The 23,614-nt window shown below is 40.7% G+C and overlaps 1 protein-coding gene across 4 annotated transcripts in view; it reads left to right on the top strand.

Annotated features, from left to right (window-relative positions):
- Positions 1-23,614, top strand: part of PPP2R5E (protein phosphatase 2 regulatory subunit B'epsilon) — a 160,097-nt gene that overhangs the window by 122,530 nt on the left and 13,953 nt on the right. For all 4 annotated transcript variants that reach the window (XM_019969030.2, XM_019969031.2, XM_019969029.2 and 1 more), the window contains 6 exons: positions 16,673-16,803; positions 16,960-17,019; positions 18,883-18,991; positions 20,416-20,469; positions 20,574-20,624; positions 22,271-22,390. In XM_019969030.2, the coding sequence (XP_019824589.1) occupies positions 16,673-16,803; positions 16,960-17,019; positions 18,883-18,991; positions 20,416-20,469; positions 20,574-20,624; positions 22,271-22,390 (525 nt within the window). The remainder of the gene's footprint in view (positions 1-16,672; positions 16,804-16,959; positions 17,020-18,882; positions 18,992-20,415; positions 20,470-20,573; positions 20,625-22,270; positions 22,391-23,614) is intronic.

Raw genomic sequence — 23,614 nt, 5'->3', positions numbered from 1 at the left:
AAAATGGATACTTGAGCCAACTGGTGTATGGATTGTTGTAGCTTCTTTCTAAGTGATTAATGAGATGCCTTATGTAGAAAAAAATAAGTATCTCCTAGTGAGTCAATATTGGAGAAAGCAATGGCAACCTGCTCCAGTACTCTTGCCTGGAAAATCCCATGGGCGGAGGAGCCTGGTAGGCTGCAGTCCATGGGCTCATGAAGAGTCGGACATGACTGAGCGACTTCACTTTAACTTTTCACTTTCATGCATTGGAGAAGGAAATGGCAACCCACTCCAGTGTTCTTGCTTGGAGAATCCCAGGGATGGGGAAGCCTGGTGGGCTGCCGTCTATGGGGTCGCACAGAGTTGGACACGACTGAAGTGACTTAGCAGCAGCAGCAACAGTGAGTAATATGCAGAATTTCAAATTTAAAACATTGCTTTGGCAGGAAATTGATCCTCTGTGTCTTACGGGATAAAGGTTAATGACTCAAGTGATGACCTCATTCCCCTTTCTTAAATTAATACCTTTAGAATTCTGGACATATGAGGCTGAGAAGTTTTGGAAAAGTGAGATTTGATATTTGTTGTTGTTCAGTCGGTCAGTCATGTCCGACTCTGTCACCCCACGGACTGTAGCATGCCAGGCTTCCCTGTCCTTCACCATCTCCCAGAGCCCGCTCAAACTCATGTCCATTAAGTTGGTGATGCCATCCAGCCATTTTGTCCTCTGTCGCCCCCTTCTCCTCCTGCCTTCAGTCTTTCTCAGCGTTTGATATTTAAAGAGGTGGTTCACTGGGCAATAGGTAGATTGGTCCAGATCCTTATCCCAAAGAGGTAAATGCATTTCAGGCAGAACAAAAAACAAAACACAACAGATCTGTGTTTGTATTGGAAAGTCCTTGCATTTCTACAGCACTGTATAGTTGTCAGAGCACCTTTATATGCGTTATTTAATTTGATATATACAATAATCTAAAGCAGATATGGCTAAGTTTTATGCCCATTTTGTAGATGAATAAATTTGAGGTCTAAAAAAGTTAACCAGATTCCCCACACACATGTCCTGTTCAGGTTTCTGTCTCTTACACCATGATGCCTCTGTGTGATTCCCTTCACTATAACTTGGAATGACAGGAGTAGCCCCCATCTCTCAACATGGATGAAATGATACGATTCTCTTACATTTATGGTAAATTAAAGTGCCCAAGAGGATCCAATAATTATTCAGCAGTAGACGCTGTTGACATGGAAACAGTAAATCCTGCAATCTTATTATGAAAGTCGGTGCTTTTCTTACATGAAAAACATTCAGGGCCCAGTCTGTGTGCTCTCCATGGTTGATAATACTGATGATAATAAAGCTCCTAGAATTAAAACATCAGAGACCCCCAGACTTGGAAGGGACATTTTGGTTTGTCTCTTCTAGTTCTTTACCCATTGAATCAGTTTCCTTTGAGACCCTGATGAGGGGTAACCTGCTTGCTCTTTTTCAGTGAGGAAGGGCCACATACTTAGGCAGGTTCTTCCCTTTTTGTTGGAAAGTTGTTTTTTATGTTGAATCTCTCTGTACCTCATATGCCTTTGGCCTTATTTCTTCAGTAGAGTCCCTTAGTGTGTCATTAGCCCAGGCATAACCTTTCAGGTCCTAGAACACAGCTTTTGTATTTACCTCTATGCAGTTTTTCTCTAAAGCAGCAGTTACAACTCAGATGTTTGTAGGCTCATTTAAAATAGTCTGGGGGCTAGATTCAGACAATAGGAGGCAGACCAGCTGCTCCTGAAGGGAGCTTTGACTGTACCTCTTTCATCAGTTCTTGCTAAATAAGGTTTTTTTCCAAGAGAAAGTTTTTTTTCTTCCAAATTTGTTTTTTTGGTGAAATTTTCTGATAGTTTTAAAATCCTATTCAGAGTGAATTAAAGCCATCTGCCTCACGGATCTAGCCTTCCAGCTGTCAGTGTGCGTTCTCTGCTCTAGACTGAGTCCTAAGTATCTGTCTCATTTGTTAGTTTTTGAAGTCTTTGACATGTGTCCATTTGTCTTTAAGGGTGACATCTATATCTGAACACAGAGCTCTGAGCTCGGTCAGTCCAATGGTACTTAGAGTTGGGGTCTGCATTCCTTGTCTGGATGCTAGGGTTCTTAAAGGAGTCATCTCATTAGCTCTTCTTGCTGTTCTATGACACTGTTAATTTAGGTTAATAAGCTTATGGTCTTAACTTTTTTTATTTTTATTTTTTTTATATTGGGATATAGCCAATTAACAATGTTGTGATAGTTCAGGTAGACAGTGAAGGGACTCAGTCATACATATACATGTATCCATTCTCCCCAAACTCCCCTCCCATCCAGGCAGCCATATAGCATTGAGTAGAGAGTTCCATATGTTACACAGTAGGTCCTTGTTGGTTATCCATTTTAAATATAGCAGTGTGCAGATGTCCATCCCAAACTCCCTAACTATCCCTTTTCCCTATCATTCCCCCTACCGCCCCCACTGGCATTGGACTGACTTCCAATTTAGTTTCATGCATTTTGTCATAAACCCATTTTCATTTTCCCTTGTTTTTGTTCATTTTGCAGTTAGCTTTTTTACCTTGACGTAGGATCTGACATATATTCTTATGGAATATCTTATCTCCCAGCCTTCTGAAGTCTTTCTGGGTCTTGATTCTGTCATCAACCTTGTTCACTCTGCCTTCCATCTGTATCACATTTGTGACTTTCTAAATATGCTAGCTATTGGCTTCATTAAAGCCACTAATTAAAATTGTTAAACTAGCCGGGATGGAGGATAGAAGCCTGTGGCATGCCTTTAGCAACTTCCCTTTATTTTAGCACAGATTCATTAATCAGCAGTCTTTGAATTCCATCCTTGAGCCAGTTAGAAATCGACTGTAGAATTTCATCCTCCTCTGATTCCAAATTTTTGTTTATAAAGAGAGTCAGAGAGATATTTTGTCCAATGCAGTGGTAAAAGCCAGGACTTCATGTTTACAGAATTCCCCTCCTCTATGGACCTTGGAACTTTATCATAAAAAGGAAAGCCGAAATCCAGTGGTCCAGTGGTTAGGACTCCTGAGCTCTCATTGCTGAGGGCCCAGATTCGATCCTTGATCAAACGTCACCACTGAGTGGTACTTGAATGTAGTCATGTGACTCAAACCATTGCATCAAGTTAGAGATGAGCTGTTGTTCTGTCAGCTTCCATCTTCCATATCACCCTGTTCATTCATGTTGGTGGCCTGTACAGTTGGCCTCCCGTTCCTTTTCCTTTCCTAAGTTTGCCCAGCACCTTCTTGGAGAAGGGACTCAACCGTCTACTTGCTTCTCCTGAGATTCCTTCCTTGGACCTTTGGCCCCAACCTGGGACCTTCTGGCAATGGTGAGCCTTTTGGATCTTGAGACATTAGTGCTGAGATTCTGTCTGTTATCCCCTGTCCCACCCTCGCTCCCTCTTCCTCTGACCACCATGCCTTAACCGTTCTTGAACTGGCAGGTCTTTTTACGTCTGTGCTCTATCGTCAGCCCATTCATTTTGCACACCCTGACTTTCCTCTGCCCCATGGACTCGCATGGTGCAGCCTGGTTCTAGTCTGTTTCTCTTGTGACATGGGAACCCTCAGATTTTTCCCTTTTGCAAATCAGAATGACACTTACCTTATTCCTTTCCTTTGAGCAGATATCTTATTCTCTGTGAATTCTCATAGATTCCAGAGAGTTTTGGTGATCTTAATGCAGAACTGTATTTATTCAGTTAGACATAATTTATTCTAGTTACAAGATTTACACTATTGGTAGCAGCTAGCTAGATTCTTTATAGTTTGATTCCTCCATCCCCTAAAGCAAAATAAGAATTGGGCTATTTTAGCATGATGTAATGGAAAGAAAGCTAGAAAACTCTGGATTTGAACCCTGACTCTCCTGTGTATTGACTTATATTTTAGGAGCTGAGAATATGACTGTGGCATAAGAAGAAACTGTTTTCAAACCCTGGCTTTTCTGCCTACTTACAGTGTAACTTTCAGCAAGTTAATATACTTGCTACCAAGCATGGATTTCCTCATTTGTGACATAGGGATAGTGGAATAAGTGAGATACTGTTCAGTAAAGTAGAAAATACCCCAAATTGACAGCTGTTAGATTTTCTTAATTGAATTGGCACTACAGATACAAACACAGGCTCCCTACCTTCAATCTTAAATAGGTACTGAAAACTTGGGCAGATTATTGACTATTCTGAGCCTGTGTTTTCTTCAGTAAAGTGACAATGACAGTCGTCTCTCTTATAGCAAGTTAAAACAAAGTAGTAGGCTGTTATGATGATAAAATAATATGACTTACATAAATGTCTGCTAGTATTGTATATGAGGCCTAATATTTGCTCATTAAATATGAATTCCTCTTTTCACGTCCTCATTATATTACCTGTCCACATTGGCAGAATATCTTATTTTTCTTGATTCCAATATTAGTTTCATAATTTCCGCCTTTTGAAATAATTTTAAAATTTATGAGAAACATAATAAAAATTTGCAAAGAAGCCTTGTATAAATGCAGAAATGTAACATTCCAAGGCGGGAAGACTTGCCATCAAAAAATGTCCATAGAATCTCCAGATTAATCTGCACATTTATGTGCACTTCTAATTAAAATTTCAGTGTGTGTGTGTTTGTATGTGTGTGTGTACACACACACTTTAGTAGTGTCTGACTCTGTGCGACCCTTTGGGCTGTAGCCTACCAGGCTTGTCTGTCCATGGGATTCTCCAGGCAAGAATACTGCAGTGGGTTGCCATGCCCTCCTCCAAGGGATCTTCCCAACCCAGAGTTCAAATCCACATCTCTTAAGTAGTCTGCATTGGCAGGTGGGTTCTTTACCACTAGCACCACCTGGGAAGCCCAAAATTTCAGTAGTTTCTGTACTTGAAAATTTCAGAGTTCATGAAATAAAATGTTTTTGAAAAAGGAAATTAATGATATGTTATTAGACATTAAAACATACTATAAAGGTATATTATAAAAGTCTGGTATGGGTACAGGAGACTAGAATATAATGAGATTTGGGTAGAAAAGACTTTTTCTTGTTAGGGCTTCCCTGGTGGCTCAGATGGTAAAGAATCCACCTGCAATGTGGGAGACTTGGGTTCGATCCCTGAGTTGGGAAGATCCCCTGTATGCCATAAAACTCATAAAAATGCACAAATGAATAGATAGGTACCTACATACCTATGCTCTGAAGAGGAGATCTGATGGTATTCTGTGGATGCAGATTGGGACTGAGCAGTTCCATGAGAAATAGATATGTACACAAAGCAAAATATACAGGGATAGTGAATGCATCATTGTTAATGATTATTAGAAAATTGGGAACAATTAGAAAGTTCCTCAGTAGAGGGTTAGTTGAATAAACTGTGGACAGTCATTTAACAAAATATAGATCACTGAGTAAAAAGAATGAGATAGAGTTACACAGGATCTGTTTTTAAGTGGAACATGCACATTGTGGAACAGTAAAATATTTTGAACCTGAGTCTGTTATTTTAGAGAAAAAGATTATTTGTCTATGCAATAAAAAGTGTGAAAGGAGATACAGTACATTTTTGTTAATTATCTCGTAGGGTGTCAGATTATGTATGATGATCTTTACTTTTTAATTTTGGTATTTCTCTATTTTTTCATTTTAAAGTATGAACATGTATGTTGTAATTAATAAGAATAGTCAAAGTATTTCCATTGCAACTACATTCTCATTTTGTTGCCTTGCATTTTTCATAAATGTCAGCTGATTCTGTGCATTAACTTTCCTAAGACTACTTTTATAAGACTGGGCCATTCCTTTACACTTAACATTTTTTATGTGTCCATCCTTTTATCTTTTGTGTATGTCCTTTTAAAGTCTGAATCTCAGCGGAAGCTTCCTGTATTTCCTCAAAAGCCTCTTTCAATAACTCTTTTTTAATTGATAATTCCTCAGCAGGAAGCAAAACAGATGAGTGGATAATGTATAGAGAGGTTTGGATGCAGACTCTGCCATTTTTTAGTGTCTGACCTTGGGCAAATTATATAACTGCTCTGTGCCTCAGTTTCCTCCCCTGGAAAGTAGATCCAAAATATCCATAATATGATAGTAATTACAAGGTTGTTGTGCAGATTTAAAAAGTATATTCATGTGTAAGTATGGAGAACAATTTCTGATCACTAACTATACAGTAAACGTTACACTGCTGCTGTCACTACTGTTTTTGTTAGGATCACCTCTTGTTTTGAGGAGTTTCTTTGTCATTATTTTCTAGAACAGCCTCCGTCCCCAGAGTTATATATTAGTCTGTCATGTCTTACCTAGCATGTTACCAATTTTTTGAGATTTAACTTTTACCAATCTAAAAAATCAAAAAGCCCTTTGGACTCTACTTGTATGGTTCTTCTCTGGCTGTTGGGTTTTTTTGTTTTTTTTTTAAGATGTTTAATATGGTCTCTTGTCCTTGAATTCTTATCATTTCCACTTCTCCAACTGATTTCTTCCAGTCAGTGTTAGAAGTAACTGTTTAGTGCCAGGAACGCGTACTTTTTAGTATGTGAGAACCAGGGAAAGCACATTCAAATCTTCAGAGGTCAGACAAGTGATATGGAATTTAGTAGTCTGGGTTTGACAGAGAGGAGTTGATGGAAACAGTGGTGACCCAGAGAGCTTGGACCCTGCTGCCAGTCCACTCTGGTCAGCTGTTGGCTAATTGCTAAGTGGGCCAAGTATTGCTAGATTCTTTTGATTTTTTTTTTCAGGAAAACCTGGAAGTCTAGATTTCTTTATGGGCCAGTCAGAACTATCTGTGACTTGTACCTTTGAAGGGTTTGCTGGTTTTTATTTCAGAATGGACTTATGTTGTCCAGTTGCTAAGTTGTGTCCAACTCTTTGTGACCCTGTGGATTGCTGCACGCCAGGCTTCCCTTTCACGATTTCCCGGAGTTTGCTTAGACTGGTGTCCGTGGCATCAGTGATGCCATCCAACCACCTCATCCTCTGTTGCCCCTTTCTTCTCATACCCTCAATCTTTCCCAGCATCAGGGTCTTTTCTAATGAGTCGGCTCTTCAAATCTGGTAGCTAAAGTGTTGGAGCTTCAGCTTCAGCACCACTCCTTCCAATGAATATTCAGGGTTGCTTTCCTTTAGGATTGACTGGTTTGATCTTCTTGCTGTTCAAGGGACTCTCAAGAGTCTTCTCCAGTACCACAGTTCGAAAGCATCCATTCTTTGGCCCTCAGTCTGCTTTGTGGTTCAACTGTCACATCTGTAAATGACTACTAGAAAAACCACAGCTTTGACTCTGCGCATCTTTGTCGCGAAAGTGATGTTTCTGTTTTTAAATACGCTGTTGAGGCTTGTCACAGGTTTTCTTCCAAGGAGCAAGTATCTTAATTTCATGACTGCAATGACTGTCCACAGTGATTTTGCAGTCCAAGAAAATAAAATCTGCTACTATTTCCATTTTTTCCTCATCTATTTGCCATAAAGTGATAGGACAATATGCCATCATCTTCGTTTTTTTTTCATGTTGTTTTAAACCAGCTTTTTCACTCTCCTCTTTCACCTTCCTTCAGAGGCTCTTAGTTCCTCTTTGCTTTCTGCTATTAGAATGGTATCATCTGCATATCTGAGGTTGTTGATATCTCTCCTGGCAGTCTTGAGTCCAGCTTGTGATTCATCCAGCCTTACATTTCGCATGATGTACTCTGTATAGAGATTAAATAAACAGTGACAATATATAGCCTTGATGTACTCAGAATGACATATTAACTAGCTTAAATTTCATACTAATTTTTGTTAAATCTAGGTTTACGTAACCTTTAGCATTTGTTATGTACTTAATCTAAATCCTTACATAAGGAATCTGTCAGAGACTTCAAAGATAGTCGATTGATTACATAGTGCACTTGTTTCCAGGGTAATGTTGATTTTAGACTTAGGTAACTTAAGCTATAAGTGTGTAGGCTTGCCTAGACTTAGGAAACAACCTTGTCTGTTCCCAATAAAGATAAATTTCATCTGCATTAGCTGGGCAAATAGTTCGTTTCTGACACTTCGTACCCCCAAGACCAAAAATGAATCACCAAACCTTGAATTATTTCACTGGGTGGATTATTGTGGCAGGAATTGAGTGGTGAATTTCTAAAGACTGCTTTCAACCACTCTGCAGGTCTGAAAAGTAGTCAGTGGTTGCTAAGAGACATACGATTCAAGTATCTCCATAAACATATGTACTTTGGAGATGGCTGGCTAATAACTTGTTCCTCACATGTGCGGTTATATTTAGCTGAAAGGTGCTGTAATTTTTATGCAAATTATGCAAATCTTCCAGCCTGTCCTTGATAGTGACCTTTGGTTATTGTGTTTTAAAAACTGAAGACAAATTGGACACAACATAAAACCAACCTGTGAAAAAATTTTAGATTCTAACATGAAATAAAATTCACAAACCTTGAATCTCAGCCCTAATACAAAGAACTATTTTCCAAACAAGTTCCTTGAGTGTGTCAAAATGTTTACGTTTCTCTCTCAGAGTCTAGCAAATAAAACTTGAGAGTTTATTTCTACCATGAATTTTATCAGATAGCCATTACCAATGAACAGTAAATTACCATGTCTCATCTGTCCAACCTGTAACTCAGAAACCTTAAAAAAGGGTCTTACTGTTCTGACTCCTGCATTCAAAGCCAGCTTGGTGGGGATGCAGCTCATGCTGGGGCAGAGGGCCCTGTGCTTAGAAGGCACTTGTTCATGGTTTAATGCTTTGCTGTTCTTGTCTTGAACTACTTAACACTCCTTGAACAGGGAGTAAGGCATTTTCATTTTGCACTGGGCCCACAGATTACGTAGCTAGTCCCTGCCTGTGTCCCACTAAGTGCATCATTATGTAGCGTAACCAGTCTTTCTTGAGATGCCCTCCAGATTGATTGTCTTAAAATTTTAAACCGCAGGGTTTTCTTGAGTCAGGATAAATGCTTAACGGACAAAGAATGGACTTCTCTACTTTGTAGGAAGAATGCTGAAATTAGGAGGAGAATAAAAGCATGTGACTTGGTGGAGTTGTTCATGTTTATATGACTTATACCTTTGAAATTTTTATACTGAGTTACAAAGTTCCTGAAGTCAGAATTGCTGTAAGCTTATAATGTGAGCTTGTGCACACTGTACTTACACATTGACTGCCCCACAGTCAGTTCATTTCATATGTTGGTCCTCTTGAGTTGTGATACATGGGAGTCAGGCTGCCGCTGGCTCTTGTTTCTTGGCTCTTCTCCAGGTGCACTTTTGCTTGATCGAGGTGAAGGTATTAGGAAGATAGTATTTTTTCATGTAGCAGAATTTGTTGTTCAGTCACTCAGTCATGTCGGACTCCTTGCGACCCCATGGACTGCAACACACCAGGCTTCCCTGTCCTTCACCATCTCCCAGAGCTTGCTCAAACTCATGTCCATTGAGTCAGTGATGCCATCCAACCATCTCATCCTCTGTCTTCCCCTTCTCCTCCTACCTTCAATCTTTCCCAGCATCAGGGTCTTTTCTAATGAGTCGGCTCTTTGCATCAGGTGGCCAAAGTATTAGAGTTTCAGCTTCAACATCAGTCCTTCTAATGAATATTCAGGGTTGATTTTCTTTAGGATTGATTGGCTCGGTCTCTTTGTAGTTCAAAGGACTCTCTTTGTCGCCCAACACAACAGCTCAAAAGCATCGGTTCTTCTGCATTCAGCCTTTGTTACAGTCCAACTCTCACATCTATACATGAGTCCTGGAAAAACCATAGCTTTGACTATACACACATTTGTTGGCAGAGTAATGTCTCTGCTTTTTAATATGCTGTTTAGGTTTGTCATAGCTTTTCTTCCAACTAGCAGCGTAGCAGAATAGCTTAAGTAAAGCCTGACATGTAGAGATCTGATTTGAGTTAGGTTTGAAACATTTAGAATACTAATTTCATTGATTATTTACTCTTCTTTACATGAAGTTCCCTCGTGGCTCAGACGGTAAAAGCATCTGCCTACAATGCGGGAGACCCGGGTTCGATCCCTGGGTTGGGAAGATCCATCCCCTGGAGAAGGAAATGGCAGCCCACTCCAGTATTCTTGCCTGGAAAATCCCATGGACAGAGGAGACTGGCAGGCTACAGTCCACGGGGTCGCAAAGAGTCGGACACGACTGAGCGACTCACTTGCACTTACATGAAATAGAGCTGGGCAGTTGCTTCTTTATTGCAGAAGAGGATCATGGGCTTTTTGTTTCAAGTCTTTTGCTCACACATTTTGTAAAGAAAAATAGCAACTCCTGCCTGATCCTTCCCCGACCCAAAGTCTCATTCCCTGGAAGTAACCACATTCAAGTAGCTGTTTCCTGGTATGTATCTCAGTATTTCTAAATAGCATTCTTACTGCTGTTTCTTGATGGCACCCCACTCCAGTACTCTTGCCTGGCAAATCGCATGGATGGAGGAGCCTGGTAGGCTGCAGTCCACGGGGTCGCTAAGAGTTGAACATGACTGAGCAACTTCACTTTGGCTTTTCACTTTCATACATTGAAAGAGGAAATGGCAACCCACTCCAGTGTTCTTGCCTGGAGAATCCCAGGGACAGGGGAGCCTGGTGGGCTGTCATCTATGGGGTCGTACAGAGTCGAACATGATTGAAGCGACTTAGCAGCAGCAGCAGCAATGCTGTTTCTTGATTGTTTAAAATATCTTCCTGTTATGAGCTATTACATGTCTGCCTCTCTATCTCCCTCCTGTCCATCTTTCCAGTACAGTCAGAAAATTTAATTAAATCAAATTGTAGTATTTTACAGTCAAACAACATGACTGTGTACATGTTGTTCAGAGCAAAGGCACATTATGCCATAATGACATTTGTTTTCTTGTAGGGTTTTTTTTTTTTTTAAACCCCTAGAATTAGTAGTTACCTGATTTTTCACTTGCTTGCTTCCTTATGTAGTGGTCATTAGTCATTCGTTAGTTCTGTGAGAGTGTCACACAGCTCTTAATCTGGCCCACACTGGTAACTAGTCTTTTGTCTTTGTATTTTCCTTGGAGGCCTTCTTCCTGGAGCCCAAGTCATCCTGCTCTAGTTGCACTTTCGGCTGTGTCCACCGTGGCCATCCTGGGACTTCCCTTTGCCCCTTTTCTGACTGTGTCTTTACTTGCTTCATTTCCTTTCATTTTGGTGGGCTACATCCTCTAGATGCTTCCGAGGAAAGCATGGATGGGATGTACATTTTTTGATACCCACTTCTCTGAAAATGTCTTTATTCTGCCCACATAACTTGATTGACATTTTGATCTGCTAGTTTTCTTGTCTTCTTTCTTCTGTATACTCTATCATTTGGTTATACTTTCAAGCTAGATTTGCTCACTTTAATGCGCCAGACCTTCTGTGAATTTCTAAGTGTGCTGTTTTATTTCCTGAATATTCATCTATAGTAGCATTCTGTTTTTGTTTCAAAGATCTAGTAGATTTGTTTATTTTGAGGATGTTACAGATTCTTTTATTTTCAGTTTTTTCCACTCTTGCGCTGTTTCCTCTGGATTCTTTATGATTTTTTGGGGGGGTCTGTATCTTTTATGTTAGAGTCTTTGGTGATCTTAGACTATATTCGTAGTTGTTGTTTAGCTGCTAAGTCGTGTCCAACTCTTTTGTGACCTTGTGGAGAAGGAAATGGCAACCCACTCCAGTGCTCCTGCCTGGAGAATCCCAGGGGTCGGGGAGCCTGGTGGGCTGCCGTCTATGGGGTCGCACAGGGTCTGACACGACTGAAGCGACTTAGCAGCAGCAGGACTGTGGCCCACCAGGCTCCTCTGTCCATGGGATTTCCCAGGAAAGAATACTGGACTGGGTTGTCATTTCCTTCTGCAGGGTATCTTCCCAACCCAGAGATCAAACCTGCGTCTCCTGCGTTGGCAGGCAGGTTATTTATGACTGAGCCACCAGGGAAGCCCTATATTCATAGTTAACATGTTAGTTTTAAAAAAAAGACCTCTTAGAATCTGTATCTGTGTGTGTGTGCATGTGTGTGTGCATGTGTACACACACGCGTAAGTGGGAAACACTTGGCAACTTGGGCAGAGGCCTTGCCATTTAATTGAGAAACCTTCAGATAAGAAACCTTCAGATATCATTATGTCTATAGCTGTTTCCTCTTGGGACTGTCCATTTCCCCCATAAGGAACTTTCTAACCTCCTGCCTCAGTCAGGACTGAGAGCTTAGTCAGGGAAGGGCCTGGCAAAGATAATGCTCTTCAGCATGCAGAATTTTATTGAATCCCATTGTTTTTAATAAGTGTTTTACTTCAGCCTATATCTGATGTCCTCAAGACTAGAGACTTGCTCATTTATTCTCTCCAGGCCTTGAGTGTAAATCTTCAGTAAACTGCATGGATCTGGGAGATCTTGTTACTCTTCCTCCAAACTTTCAATCAGTTCTCCTGTTTCTAGCTCCTCACAACCTTGCCATCAAATGTATCTGGTGCCTTCAGTGCTTATGCCTTTTAAGGGTTCTCTGGTGTGAATTGGCTTGCTTCTTGTTGGCTTCCCTCCCTGCTGGCAGAATGGAAAAACACTTAGCAGAGTGGAGAAGAAGAAACCTAAGATAGTTACCTCTTGCCATCCACTTTCCATCTTTGAGAGATATGCAGATTTGTCTGATCTGCTCCCCAGTCCTCTCTGCCCCATGGATTTCTTTCATTTTTATTCCTTTACTCTCATTTCAGGGAGTGTTTAAGAAGAGAGAGGTTCAACCCCTCTAGTCTAACTGACAGACCCTGACTACCTTTTTCAATTTGTCCTTTACATTTCACTGTAGATTTATGATGAGGTTCAAAGGAGGTTGTTGGGCTAAGTCACTGGGCACTGTCTCTGTCAACTTCAGGATGGCTGGTTTTGTAAAGTGGGAGACAGCATGTTGACAGGTCTGTCTTTGCTCTGCAATCACCTTGGAAACTCTCCAGCTTCATTTCTTTGACAACAAGTTGCCTGTTACATTATAGAGAGCACAGTCTACCTAGGCATTTACAGATACTGGATTATATTTTTCATAGCTTTTTTTTTTTTGGTGGGGAGTATTTGGACTTTATATATGACTATGCACACAAATATTACTTGGTTTTGGAAATTAAAACTCATCCCACTCCCTTCTTTTTGGGCCTACACATGATTCTACCTTTTCTTTTGCCTCATATATCATGAAATCATTGAGTGTGTTCTGTAGCGGTGCAGAAAAGTAGTTTGTATACTATAGTTCATCTTTCTCAAAGAACATAGTATATATATATTATTTGTGCCTTTAAGACTGGCTCAGATTAGGTGCCTGGTAATACATTTTCTTTGAGGGCCTAATGAAAACACATTCAGTTCAGTTCAGTTCAGTCACTCAGTCACGTCCGACTCTTCGCGACCCCATGAATCGCAGCACGCCGGCCTCCCTGTCGATCACCAACTCCCGGAGTTCACTCAGACTCACATCCATTGAGTCAGTGATGCCATCCAGCCATCTCATCCTCTGTCGTCCCCTTCTCCTCCTGCCCCCAATCCCTCCCAGCATCAGAGTCTTTTCCAATGAGTCAACTCTTCGCATGAGGTGGCCAAAGTACTGGAGTTCCAGCTTTAGCATCATTCCTTCCAAAGAAATCCCAGGGCTGATCTCCTTCAGAATGGACCGGTTGGATCTCCTTGCAGTCCAAGGGACTCTCAAGAGTCTTCTCCAACACCACAGTTCAAAAGTATCAATTCTTCAGTGCTCGGCCTTCTTCACAGTCCAACTCTCGCATCCATACATGACCACTGGAAAAACCATAGACTTGACTAGACGGACCTTTGTTGGCAAAGTAATTGTCTCTGCTTTTGAATATGCTATCTAGGTTGGTCATAAACACATTAGTTAAATAATTTTTGTTTAATTATTATGTGTTCATCAAGCTCTTAAGATTAACAGTACATAAGCATGGTTGATTCAAGTTTTGCTAGCATTACACCCCCTCAAACCTTCTCCTGTGTTAGTTACAAATTACTCATTAAGCCTTTTTGCAACACTTAAAAATAGAAACCAAATTAAAAAATAGAACTCAAAGGTAAATTATTTCTGTTAACACGGAATGGAATGGGTCAGTTAGAAATCTGTCATTTTCTGCGGTAGAGGCAAGAAATAACGAACCCATGGGGCCTTTTTTGCCCACAGGGCTCGCATCTTTCTTCAGTGTTTCCTGTGGAAATGTGTAGTTGACTTTCTCATTGCTTTCCTGTGGGTTTCAGGTTTGTTCGTGTGTGTGTGTGTGTGTGTGTGTGTGTGTGTGTGTGTGTGTGCGCGCGCGCACACGCATGCATGCACCCAGCAAAGGCAATGGTCATGGTCATGGTCCCTGGTATATGTAGAGATTGATTGATTGACTGGCTGGTTGATTGTATGACTAAGTAGGCAGAGAGACGGCAGGTATTATAACCACATCTTCTATTTGGATAGGCTGCAGGTGAAGGTATGTACTGTTGAGTCTGCCATGAACACTTTCTTCACCTCTGGCTCCTAATTTTTACATGGATGTCACTTCGAGTAGAAGTCTTACCTGCTCACTCCATTTCTCTCAAATAGAGTAGATGTTGCTGCTGTGTATTTATCTAGTATCCTGAGTCACTTGCCATGGTGTTTATTTCCGTGTATTCCTCATTACACTAGGTTCTATAAAAGCAGTGTCTGTATTGCTCATCATTTTGTCCCTGACACTGTGCTCAGTGGCTGGTGACATGCTCATTTGAAATATTCAATTTTTGAATGGATGGATGGATGACATTGTACAGTCAAAAATTTAGTCTGTCTTACTGCTCAGTTTTGAAGACTGTTCTTCAGTTTGTGTTTTTTTGCCCTGTAACTCTGTCTTTTGTTCAGACAAAAGTAGATAATTTATTTGATTACTGCCCACCAAGTTCTTCTGCTGTCAATCCCAGCCTCAGTCTTTAATCACCTGAAATCATGTTTAAGTGTGTCTTGACAGCTTTTTTTTTTGGTAATTAAGGTAGTCTGCATTCATTTGTATGGTGTCTATATGCTCATGAAATGTTTTGCTATAAAGTTAACATTAGAACTATGAGTTGCTTTATTGCAATGATAATGAAGGTATGAAGAATTAAAATTCAAACCAGTCTCCAAGTTTGTTCTACAGGTAGAGGAACCTTCCTGTTATCATTAAAAAAAAAAAAAAAAAGGCAGCCTTACTGAGATATAATTCATATACTGTAAAATTCAGCCTTTTAAAGTTTATAATTTAATGTTTAATATATTCTACAATGGAGAAGGCAATGGCACCCCACTCTAATACTCTTGCCTGGAAAATCCCATGGATGGAGGAGCCTGGTAGGCTGCAGTCCATGGGGTCGCTAAGAGTTGGACACGACTGAGCGACTTCCCTTTCACTTTTCACTTTCATGCATTGGAGAAGGAAGTGACAACCCACTCCAGTGTTCTTGCCTGGAGAGTCCCCGGGATGGGGTAGCCTGGTGGGCTGCCGTCTATGGGGTCACGCAGAGTTGGACACGCCTGAAGCGACTTAGCAAAATATTTTACAAAGTTTAATCATCACTGTCATATAATTGCAGAACACTTTCTGTCATTTCAAAAACAAATGCCATACTCATTAGTGGTCACTCCTCATTCTACTTTCTGTCTCTACGGATTTGCCTATTCTGGATATTTCAATGAAATCATACACTATGTGGCCTTTTTGTGTCTGGCTTTTTTTGCTTGGCATGATGTTCGATAGGCATATCCATGTGGTAACATATTTCAGTACATTATTCCTTTTCATGCCTGTATAATATTCCACTGTAGCACACTTTGTAGCAGTTGATGGGTACTTGGGTTATTTTACTTTTTGGCTGTCATGCATCATGCAGCAGTGGACATTCGTGTGCAAGTTTTTGTGTTGGCATATGTTTTCAATTCTGCTAAGATGTGATCTTATCAGGATTCAGTTATTGTCTTTAGATTATAAATGATTGGAAGCTTGAAAAATGTTATTCATGTATAACATACATACGGAAATCATAAATGTTCACACCAGTGAGTATTTATAAAGTGGACATACCCATGTAATAAGATCCAGGATCTCAGAAGAGAATGTTGCCAGTGTTCTTGGGAACTTTTTGGTCTTTGCTTTGGGTTAGGTTATCTCAGTTTACTTGTATGCTCTGGGAGAGCTGAAAGCCTAGCTGTATCTTTGAAACATAAGCTCAGTAGATGGCTTATGTGACAAAAGTGTGGTGACTGAAATAATGGACTCTAGGGTCCCGACTGCTTGGGTTCAAATTCTAGTTCTACCACTTCTCATCTTTGTGCCCCAATTTCCTCTTCTTTAAAATGGGAATAAGACTACAACGTAAGCAGGTTGTTTGGAAAAGTGCCTGCTGATCATACTAAGTGCTATATGTGTGTTACCTAATATTATAATTACGGTTCTGATTATTGTTCTTCTTGTGCATCTCTTCTCTAGTCTGACTGACTTATCCCTGCATTCCCAGAGACTAGTGCTGTGCTTGTCACATAATAGATTTTTAATAATGTTTTGAAGAAGGAAGGAAGAGATTTTAAATAACAAGTGGCAGAATTTCTAAATCCTTTGCTGAAACCGCTTTTGACAGCTACACTATTTTTTATTTACAACAGCTTTTGGAGCTGTTTGACAGCGAAGACCCTCGGGAACGGGACTACTTAAAAACAGTCTTACACAGAATTTATGGCAAGTTTCTTGGTCTTAGAGCATTTATCCGAAAACAGATTAACAATATTTTTCTAAGGTAAGTAGAGGGAGGAGAAGCAAAGTTGATGGTTTTATAGAAGTATTAAGTAAACCTCAAATATTTGAACATAGCGTACTGACTTTTTCTTTTTTTCCTTCTCTTTCCTCTCCTCTTCTCCCCTTCCCTCCCCTTTTCTTTCCTCTCTGTTTTTAGGTTTGTTTATGAAACAGAACACTTCAATGGTGTGGCTGAACTGCTGGAAATATTAGGAAGGTAAGCACATTTTTCGGAGAAGGCAATGGCACCCCATTCCAGTACTTTTGCCTAGAAAATCCCACGGACGGAGGAGCCTGGTAGACTGCAGTCCATGGGGTCGCTAGAGTCGGACACAACTGAGCGACTTCATTTTCACTTTTCACTTTCATGCATTGGAGAAGGAAATGGCAACCCACTCCAGTGTTCTTGCCTGGAGAATCCCAGGGACGGGGGAAGCTGGTGGGCTGCCGTCTATTGGGTCGCACAGAGTTGGACATGACTGAAGCTACTTAGCAGCAGCAAGCACATTTTTAGCTCATTGCTAATCTCGGGTGAATATTGTTGTGATGGTTAGGGTCAGGTGGCACAGGGAGACGCTGCCCCAGATCTTACTGTATGTACGTCAGGTCTCAATTGTGCTTATAGCACGTTTCCCAACTGACTCTACAAAACATAGTTTTGTGTTCCCCTTCTTTCATAATTATGCATTGCTAATTATTTTGGAATGACAGAAAGAGCCGACAGTTTATTCGTTATTCATCTAATCACTGTCAGACCAGTTACTCAAACATCTTCTTCTTGTCATTTACGTTTCTCTGCCATAATTTTTGAAGGCAGGTTTGTAATAAACTAGAGGGACATCCCTGGTGGCACAGTGGATAAGAATCCGCCTGCCAGTGCAGGGGACATAGGTTTGATCTGGCCTGGGAAGATTTCACGTGGTGCGGGCAAAAAAGCCTGTGCACCGCAACTACTGAGCCCACACTGTAGAGCCCACAAGCTGCAACTGCTGAGCCCCCGTGCCGCAAGTCCTGAAGGCTGCACACCCGAGAGCCTGTGTTCTGCAACGAGAGCAGCCTGTGCTCTGCCACCAAGAGTAGCCCCCGCTTACTGCAGCTAGAGAAATCCTGCACACAGCAAGGAGGACCCAGCATAGCCAAAAACAAATAAATACAGTATTTTTAAAAAATTAGAAAGATTGCCATTTTCAAAGGGCCCATGTACCAGGTGTAGTTCTTGAACGGCTGCTGCCTGGAGTAGTGAAATGAATTGGGGAGAGGCAGCTGTTGTTGGGTTTCCACACACAAGGGAGTCTAATGTAGCTGGACAATGTGGTTACTTAGTTTCTTCTCCTAATATGAGGAGAGAGAGAAGGTGGAGCCACTTGGTTCCCTTTAGGACTTCCCACGGGTGGGCTTTATACCCTGGGGTGTTCTTGGCATGAGCAGATTTCAGGGATGGAAAGAAACACTGTCTGGAAATGGAAAGGGTCATCAGTGAACCAGGCCAGCGATTATTTGGGGAAGGATAAGGGGGAAGGAACGGAGAAGGCAATGGCACCCCATCCTGTGGATGGAGGAGCCTGGTAGGCTGCCGTCCATGGGGTCTCGAATAGTCGGATACGACTGAGCGACTTCACTTTCACTTTTTCACTTTCATGCATTGGAGAAGGAAATGGTAACCCACTCCAGTGTTCTTGCCTGGAGAATCCCAGGGATGGGGGCGCCTGGTGGGCTGCCATCTATGGGGTCACACTATGGAGTCGGACACGACTGAAGTGACTTAGCAGCAGCAGTAGCAAGGGGGAAGGAAAAATAAAGAGTTTTGATACAAAAGCTTTTGGGAACTGTGCATCTGAGTGTAAGAGCTCAAGAGCCTTTGCTGGGAGATCAGAAGCAAATTTCCTTCTTTTAAATTCTCTTTCTACTTAAAGATATTCTTTAAAGCAACTGAGAGGACTTGAATGCCACTGGGGTGGGTTTTGGTTTGTTCTGGATCAAACAGAAACTGATTTAGATATACCTGATCTCACAAGAACAGCATCTCAATTTAGCCTGTGGTAATAACATCACTAATTCATGTCTCTTTTCTTTTTCCTAGTATTATCAATGGCTTTGCTTTACCTCTTAAGGCAGAACACAAACAGTTCCTGGTGAAAGTGTTGATCCCTTTACACACTGTCAGGAGCTTATCACTCTTCCATGCCCAGGTAGAATTTTGTACAACTACTTTCGGAAACAAAATAAAGTTTGTAAACCCAGTGTTTTGTTGTTCTTTTTATTTACTTAATTTAAACAAACAAAAGGCTTGTGAAAGTTAAAAATATTCCCCAAAGCAAATAAAATGTGTATATATTTGCCTGTGTATAGGAGAATCATGGGAATTATTCCTTAAGTGGGAACAGCAGTTGCTTAGTCATCTCATCTTACAGAGAGAACTTAGTTGCCCAAGTTCATAATCATATATTCAGCGGGTTGCGTGTGATAAACATGTAGGTTTCAGATTTAGACATTTGGAGGTATGTCATCATTTTGGAATGTTCTCAAGTCTCTTGGCCCATCCTCATCTTGTGTTACTCTGTCCTTGCCCTTTTTGCCCCCTCTTCTAGTTCATTCACCTTTTTTTCCTCACCTTCTCCATGCAAATAACACTCTCACAGGAAATGAAATCAATCAGTATTTTCACTTTAGCCTCCATTACTTTAAAAAGCATACCCTGTCTAGTCCCCTCATTCTAATTTCCCGCTAACACTGCCTTGCATGCTAAGCATGTCACTGGGAGGTCGATACATGCTACCATGGCGTTTTAGTTTTAGCATTTCAAACCTCTGACATGCCCCCTCCCTGTAATGGGAATGTTTTGAGTTTTCATAAAAATGTAACACATCTTTCAGAGTAGTGTTCCTCTTTAAATGTGAAATAGTGTGTTTCGAGGAAAAATTAGCCCATATGCTTCTAATTTAGAGCACCATCAAAATATTGTTTCATAAGAGTGAATTTCTTGTCCAAGAATCTTTCTGAGCCCCTTTGCTGATCTTGCCTTGAGTTTTTGAAATAGGATATCACACTTCATGATCATTTAAAAAAATTCTTACCTTGATGAGTTAGCATCAGATGTGGAACTCTTCGTGTTTATTCAGGGTTCTATCCATGGCAGGTACAACCTTTTAAATCTTTCCATGAAACTATTTCAACTTGGATGTGCCATTTCAGGTGGTCAGCAGTGTTTTCAGTTAAGTGCCTGCTTCTCAGATAGGGCTCTTCTGGAACCACAGTAAAACCGTATATTGTTAATGTTCCAGCAAAGAGAAAAGAAACCCGTGAGATGTAGCTCAAACTCTATGTAGATGAGATACTTTCAGAATATACTGGATGTGGTATTTCACCTCTGCTTTTCATTAACTGACTACTTCATGTCCCAACATTCTTTTTAAAAAAATTTCCCTGCTGCCTTATTAGTGTCGATCTTTTGAAAAAGTAGCTTATTTTCCTTTATATGTATTTTATTTTTTAAATGAATGTGAAGTTATTAAAACCAGATTCTGGAAGCTTTTTAGGGCTTTTTAATAATACATCTTTGAGCCCTGAGCATATAGAATTTCTAATTTTGTCTTGTGTTTGCTTGTTTTTCCAGCTGGCATATTGCATAGTACAGTTTCTGGAGAAAGATCCTTCACTCACAGAACCAGTAAGTATTTTTTTCTATAATTTTGAAAAACTTCAGAAAAACCACTTTTCATGGAGTATATAAGAAAAATGAAGTGCAATTTGTTTTTCTCCTTTTCATTTTAGGTTATTAGGGGATTAATGAAATTTTGGCCCAAAACATGTAGTCAAAAAGAGGTAAGTGTTCAGTGTCAGTGTGTTAATAGCTCACTAGAGCACTGAGATAATAGGCATCTGTAAAGATGCATTATCTTAGCTAATCCTCACGGTAACTCAGAATAAGGCAGGACTGTAAATATTCTCATTTTTACTAGTTAGGAAATTGATAGTTAGGGGTTAAGTAGCCTTCCTGGGCATACTAAGTTTAGGTGATTAGGCCAGAGCCTTCCCGCCTGACTCCTGCACCCTGGGCTTTTATCCTGGTCTGCTCACTGATGTCCGCTTCCTACGGAGTATGGAGGTTTTGCTGTCACTGTTGATAGATGCTGTAGCAACCTGCCCAGATACCCACTTTAAAGCATCATGTGGGTGAGATCTTACTATGCACAATCTTAAAATATGTTGCAGACCTTTAGTTTCAGCTGTTCACAAGTGGCCCTGGAAATCCCTGATTTATAATCATTTGTACTTTTGCCAAGACCTCACCGGGCATGTGCAGTGTGAGGTTGTGGTGGAAGCAAGTCTTGCAAAGTGAGCCTCGCTGAGCACCAGATCTATACCACCTTTTCTGAAAGGTTAGAAACCATGTGGAAAACGGCCCGGAAACAAAGGTCAGCAGTTGGTTTTATATTTGGAGAGTGTTTTAGAAGGAATTCAGAATGTTTCTTAACAAATGGTAAGGCTCGACAATATTTCACTTTTGATGGAAACACCCTCCTTGTCAAATCAGCTTCAGTTCGCCAAAACCCTCCTTTACATATTTTCAGAAACTCTCTAATTTCTTAATACCTGTTAGGTAAAATTAAACTAGTCATTGCTGCCCAGATGCATCTTAAGATATGAAAAGATCATTTTTCATATTTTAATTGCGTACTTGATTTTTTTCTAGGCAGTCATTTCTTCATACCTAAATAGGAAAATGGTTTTTATTTCTCTCTCAGTTTTCCATTATATTTAAAACAAGTGACTGTACTATTGATTTGGCTCCATTTTGTGATCTAAAAGCTCTGGTTCTGCAAGCACAGGGTACTGAGGCAACGAGATTCATTGTGCTCAATAGCGAGCGAGTGTGTACATACGTACATGTAAGCGTGGACAATGGGTCAGCGTGTGCTGAGGAGTTTAAAGTGGCATCTGTCTGTGACTAAATCTGCTCACTGGTGTGTCTCTGACTTTGTATGTTCTGTGAACCGGTGTCTCCTAGAGGAGCACCTCGCTCATGGCACGGGGCTGTCAGTCTTTGGCAAATATCTGCATGTGCCGCAGTGGACTTTGTCCATCATGCAGGAGGGCCACTTGCCCACCGTTTTAAAAATATGGAGGAGGGGAGGCAAGCCCCACAGGGACAGTCCCATTTCCCAGGGCCCTGCTGCAATGTGTAAGTACTCCCTGCTTTATGTACTAGATGTAGCACACAGAGTATTTTTTCCAAAGTAAATAGAATCACATCTTCAATGCTGCAGGAAATTTGTTCTTAACAAGTACCCTCCGGTGAATTTCTTATGAAATAAACATCCAACATAAGTTAAATTCTGATTTGTTCATGTTCGATTTTATGCATAAATTTTCACTATATTAAAACCATGCAAAATTCTCGTTTTCCTCATTGTCCGTATAGATTTTTAATCAATACCTGACTCTTGGTGTTTTGCATGTACTTCTAGGTCATGTTCCTTGGGGAGCTGGAAGAAATACTGGATGTGATTGAACCTTCGCAATTTGTTAAAATCCAAGAACCTTTGTTTAAACAAATCGCCAAGTGTGTGTCTAGCCCCCATTTTCAGGTTAGTTAAAAAGAGGGCATGAGCCAGAGTGGCTTGTACAACATGTATTATTTTGGTCGAGTTTTATTTCTATTGAAAGAAATGTAATGGACACTAGCTACCTGTTGTTTTTATTGGCTGTTTTTTCACACGATAATACTTGTGATAATCACCACCTTCATCTTTAACTCTTGCTACATGACATCCACTGTGATGGTGCATGTCTAGTAACTTGAATTCTCATGACCACTCTGCAGGCAGGGCATTATGATTTTTACAGATGTAAACACTGACCTTCAGAGCGGTACAAGAACTTGTCTCAAATGAAAGGGCTGAATAAGAGGTAGACAGGTAGGGCTCCTATGGTGTGTAAGAGAGAATGGTGAATAAAGCTTAAGCGAAAAAAAGAATGCTGATCTTCTTTACTGTGTTACATGTTTCACATACATTACTCCTGAACTTCAGATCATCCTATTAGACTCCCCCACTCCACTTTCTAGATGAGAAAAAGGAGGTTCAGAAAATGATTTGTTGAAGTTCCCAAGAGGGAGTGAGGAGTCACATGGCATAGCTTCTTGTGAAAGCCTGTGACCTTCCGGTGGCACCAGTCTGCCTCCTTGTGGCCACTCTCAGAGATTACAGGGAAGGTGAGCCTGGGCAGCGCTTTTCTCCAGGGAAGGTGAGCCTGGGCAGCGCTTTTCTCCACTGGGGCCATTTAAGTTGTGCTGTGGGACCCACACTGGAGAGAAGAAGGTGATCTGGGGTGAAACACATTAGGTTTTCTAATTTGACTGTCTCATCAAAGGTCCAAATCACAGACCTAGAGAATTGACTGTTTATATACTGCCTCTTGATTGGAAGAGATTGTTCAGATTGCAGTTGGCAGCACAAAGCCCCACTGCTAGCATGATGGACTTGATGGTAGACTTCCCTCTGAGCTGTTATTATCTTGCATAGTTAGAGACACTGGCTGTTGCTGTTCTAATTTTTGACCTAAAGACATCTTTAGTATGTCAAGTCAGTAATCTAATGACCACCTTGCAGTTGTACCACAGAGCCAAGAAAAAAAAAAAAACCATTCTATGAACCATCACATTCAGATGATATGACACATGTCTAGATTTCTTTGAAAATGAAGGACCCTTTGTAGATGTTTTACATATTACTCATGGTCTGTGGTACTCAAATACTTGGGTTGTTTACCTTATTTTTCAGTTTTTATTATGTGTTTGGGGGTAGTGGAGG

Source organism: Bos indicus, chromosome 10 (assembly GCF_029378745.1).
Source record: "Bos indicus isolate NIAB-ARS_2022 breed Sahiwal x Tharparkar chromosome 10, NIAB-ARS_B.indTharparkar_mat_pri_1.0, whole genome shotgun sequence".
Lineage (NCBI taxonomy): Eukaryota > Metazoa > Chordata > Mammalia > Artiodactyla > Bovidae > Bos > Bos indicus.
This window is presented reverse-complemented; position numbering and strand designations above follow the sequence as displayed.